Source organism: Nelumbo nucifera, chromosome 8 (assembly GCF_055504915.1).
Source record: "Nelumbo nucifera cultivar China Antique chromosome 8, China Antique-T2T, whole genome shotgun sequence".
Classification (NCBI taxonomy): domain Eukaryota; kingdom Viridiplantae; phylum Streptophyta; class Magnoliopsida; order Proteales; family Nelumbonaceae; genus Nelumbo; species Nelumbo nucifera.
The window spans coordinates 14045323-14049062 of NC_142656.1; the positions used below are offsets into that span (position 1 = coordinate 14045323).

At 42.6% G+C, this 3740-nt stretch overlaps 1 protein-coding gene across 2 annotated transcripts; it reads left to right on the forward strand.

The window, feature by feature from the left end:
• The first annotated feature begins 253 nt into the window (after positions 1-253).
• On the forward strand, positions 254-3497 carry LOC104592397 (F-box/kelch-repeat protein At1g55270-like). 2 transcript variants are annotated; one of them, XM_010251747.3, is made up of 2 exons: positions 254-1273; positions 1966-3497. In XM_010251747.3, the coding sequence occupies exons 1-2, from the start codon at positions 1237-1239 to the stop codon at positions 3192-3194; spliced, it is 1266 nt and encodes a 421-aa protein (XP_010250049.1). In that variant the 5' UTR covers positions 254-1236; the 3' UTR covers positions 3195-3497. The 2 variants fall into 2 exon arrangements, with proteins under 2 accessions (XP_010250049.1, XP_010250048.1); XM_010251746.3 differs by having other exon boundaries at positions 257-1273; positions 1935-3497.
• The last annotated feature ends 243 nt before the right edge of the window (positions 3498-3740 follow it).

Here is a 3740-nt window from a genome sequence, read left to right on the forward strand (position 1 = left end):
TCTTGAATGACTAGAATACCATTATGTGGAATGGGCAAAGTATAAAAAAGTGGGGTCCATGACTTAGAAAAAAGGAAATTAAACCAAAAGCAAAGTATTTGGTGGAGTTGTGGGGAAGCTTAATGATATTTTTGTATCTTTGTCCATACTCTTTTTCTGTTTTTCTTACAATTTTTAATAAGTCTCAACCCCTCATCTTGACCTTTCTATTTCTCGTTTTATTATTTTCCACACATGTGGGTCGCTGCAGTTCTCTCTCTCTCTCAAGAAAACCCAACTCCAAAAGGCAACAACAACTATCATCCAATCAATTTGCCGTTTTGTTCCTCACTGCAGAAGAAGACGACTAGAAAAAGTGTCAGTTATATCTCTTCCCCTCCATCTCTCTCTCTCTCTCTCTTAATGGTTTAGGTTCTCTTTTGCCTCTTTGTGGGTTACCCATCGCTTCTTCTTAAACACGTCTAGCGTTTGTTAGGTTGCGCCGTTGGGGTGATGGGCCCCTTTCTTCACCGAGGATTAATGTAAGTGAGACCCCTCTCTCCTCTTTCAGTGCTTGCATCTTTTGCTTTAGTGTTGTGGGTTTCTGAGGAGGAAGGGAGCGTGGAGTTTGTGGTCTTTCTTGTTTCCTTCGTAAAAGACGCGGCAAAGGGTTCTTTTAGGAGTTTCGAGATAGCTGTTTGATTTTGGTTGTGGGTTTCGGAGTTGGAGCCTTGGAGAGATGTCCTTGTTCTGTTTGTGACTGACGGTATAGATTAGGGTTTGCAGTTTTCTCTGCGAGGAACAAGGAACGCGGAGTGTCATTTTGTCATGTTTTTTTGACTCTCGCTTTGGGAGATGGACATATGGTGAGTGAGACTCGGTTTCTGAACAACAAGGTTCATTTGGGCTTTATGGATTGTCCATTGAACCTTTCTGATAAGGTGGGCTGCAAAGGAGAGGGATCTTTCCCTACTTTCGGCGCCTGATCAGTGGACGAGCCTAGGAATTTCCCTGTTGCTGCTGTAAAAAGCTGGTTGAGGGATTCTATTAGCTTCTTCCTGTGATGGGTTTTTGATTTTGAAGGTGGGTTTTGGAGATGAAGAATTGAAGAGACAGTAACTGTTCAGTTTTTTCTATCATTGGTGACATGTTCTGATCGGTCTATTCTTTTCCATTGTTTGAAAGTAACTTATTTGATCTTGAAGTGGATTTTGAAGATAGGGAGATGTTAATTAGTTCGGATTGGTAAGCTTTTGAATGTGGAAAAATGGAGAGAGGAATTCAACCTCCGCTGGTAAGTTGATTACTTTCTCTACTTTGCTTTTTTTCTTTTTTTTTTGAATTCAGCGCTGGAAATGCCTTTGTATGTCATTTGTCTCAGAGCTCAGACCCTTCTTTTATTCATTTTCTGCATTTACTTGTTTGTTACATTTCTTTCATCTGCCTTTCACTTTTCCCCTTTTTCTTTTTTTTTTCAGAATTACAAACAAACTGATAAAAGATGAATCGATCAAAAGATTTTGATAAAAAAATAAAGTTGGTAGGAATAGGATGGTTAACCTGTTAGAAACACGGTTCCTAATCTGGTTGAGTTAATGATTGGTTTCGGAATTGAGAATTTTGAAAAAATAAAAATAAATTACATGTATTCATGTTTCCCGCCCTTGATAGCCACATCTCAACCCGGGAACAGTGGTTTGTTAACAGAAAACTCACAATTTACCCATCTGAAAGTTGATGCTTTCTGTTATTTCATACTAATTTGAGGCAATATCTCATAACTTTCCTGCATCAAAAATTACCTGAACTGAAATGATGTATCCGAGATATACTCCTAAATTGTTGGTGTCTAAATGGATGTTCTTTCTATTTTTGGTTGTTAGTACCAAGTTTGTATTTTTATTGAATTGCTATTCTAGAAAAATCAAGAGAATTAAAGAGGAGAAGTTCTACAGGTTGATACCACCGCATGTTTCTGTAGAGTAGATGCAGGCCTGAAAACTGTTGCTGGGGCAAAGAAATTTGTTTCAGGAACAAAGATCTGCATTCAGCCCGACATCAGACCATCTATTCACCCCACTAGGCAGAAGGCAGCTCGTGGTGAAAGGGTTCGGAACCAATCTCCTCTACTCCCTGGACTCCCTGATGATCTGGCTATTGCTTGCTTGATCAGGGTCCCACGGGTTGAGCACAGGAAGCTAAGGCTAGTCTGCAAGAGGTGGTACCGCCTCCTAGCAGGGAACTTCTTTTATTCCCTCCGGAAGAACCTTGGTATTGCAGAAGAATGGATTTACGTGATAAAGAGAGACCGGGATGGGAAGATCTCATGGCATGCCTTTGACCCCATATACCAGCTCTGGCAGCCCCTGCCTCCTGTTCCTGGAGAGTATGCTGAAGCCCTTGGGTTTGGATGTGCTGTTCTCAGTGGATGTCACCTTTACCTGTTTGGTGGAAAAGACCCAATCAAAGGATCAATGAGACGAGTCATCTTTTACAGCGCCAGGACAAATAAATGGCACCGAGCACCGGATATGCTACGACGGCGGCATTTTTTTGGTTCCTGCGTCATAAACAACTGCTTGTATGTTGCTGGGGGGGAGAGCGAGGGAGCCCATAGATTCCTGAGGTCAGCAGAGGTATATGATCCAAACAAGAACAGGTGGTCCTTCATTGCAGATATGAGTACTGCAATGGTGCCATTCATTGGAGTTGTCTATGAGGGAAGGTGGTTCCTGAAGGGCCTGGGGCCTCACCGCCAGGTTTTGAGCGAGGTCTACCACCCTGAGACTGATAGTTGGTACCCAGTCTATAATGGTATGGTTGCAGGCTGGCGAAACCCTAGTACTGCTCTCAATGGGCAGCTCTATGCCTTGGATTGCAAGGATGGTTGCAAGCTGAGGGTCTTTGATGAAGCCAGTGATTCTTGGAGCAAGCACATTGACAGTAAAATGCACCTGGGGAGTTCCCGAGCCTTGGAAGCAGCTGCACTTGTCCCTCTGAATGGGAAGCTGTGCATCATCCGTAACAACATGAGTATATCCATGGTGGACGTTTCAAAGGCTGATGATGCAAATGGGGCTGCTACAGAACATCTGTGGGAGACAATTGCAGGCAAGGGGCAGTTCAAGACCTTCGTGACAAACCTCTGGTCAAGCATCGCCGGCCGTAGCCGCCTGAAAAGCCATATTCTTCACTGTCAGGTTCTTCAAGCTTAGAACACCCGAGATATCAACACAGTCCAGACTTGATATCTCTTGATCCGATGAAACTGGGCACGGGAGATAAGAAAAGAAAATCAAGTAGGAGAATAAACCGATAGCAGTGCAATTGTTTGAAGCTATGATCATCTGTAGAAGCAAGGTGCTTTATGGATGATGCCTGTTTTTCGTTCTGAGTTTGTTATATTATACTACAATATTATACCCATAGCCTTACATGGTAGAAAATTGAAGAAATTATAGTCCCTTTTTTTCCCTCATCTCTTGTACAATCTACGAGAAATATCATGTTGATAACAAGGGTAGATCGTAGATGTGACCATCTGCAACCTTATTTTGCTCCATTAATGGATGGATCTTCACCCGTCATTGGCCGGCTAAACCAAGAGTCCCGGTGACTGAGTCAATGGGCTACTTGTCAGAGGTGGAAGGCTAATGCCTAATGAAGTGTTTTAAACCATCACCTCAATCCATGTAAACACACCCAAAGATCAAAGACCTGTTAAGCTGAATTGTCATCACCTATCCTAGATTAGGATCATC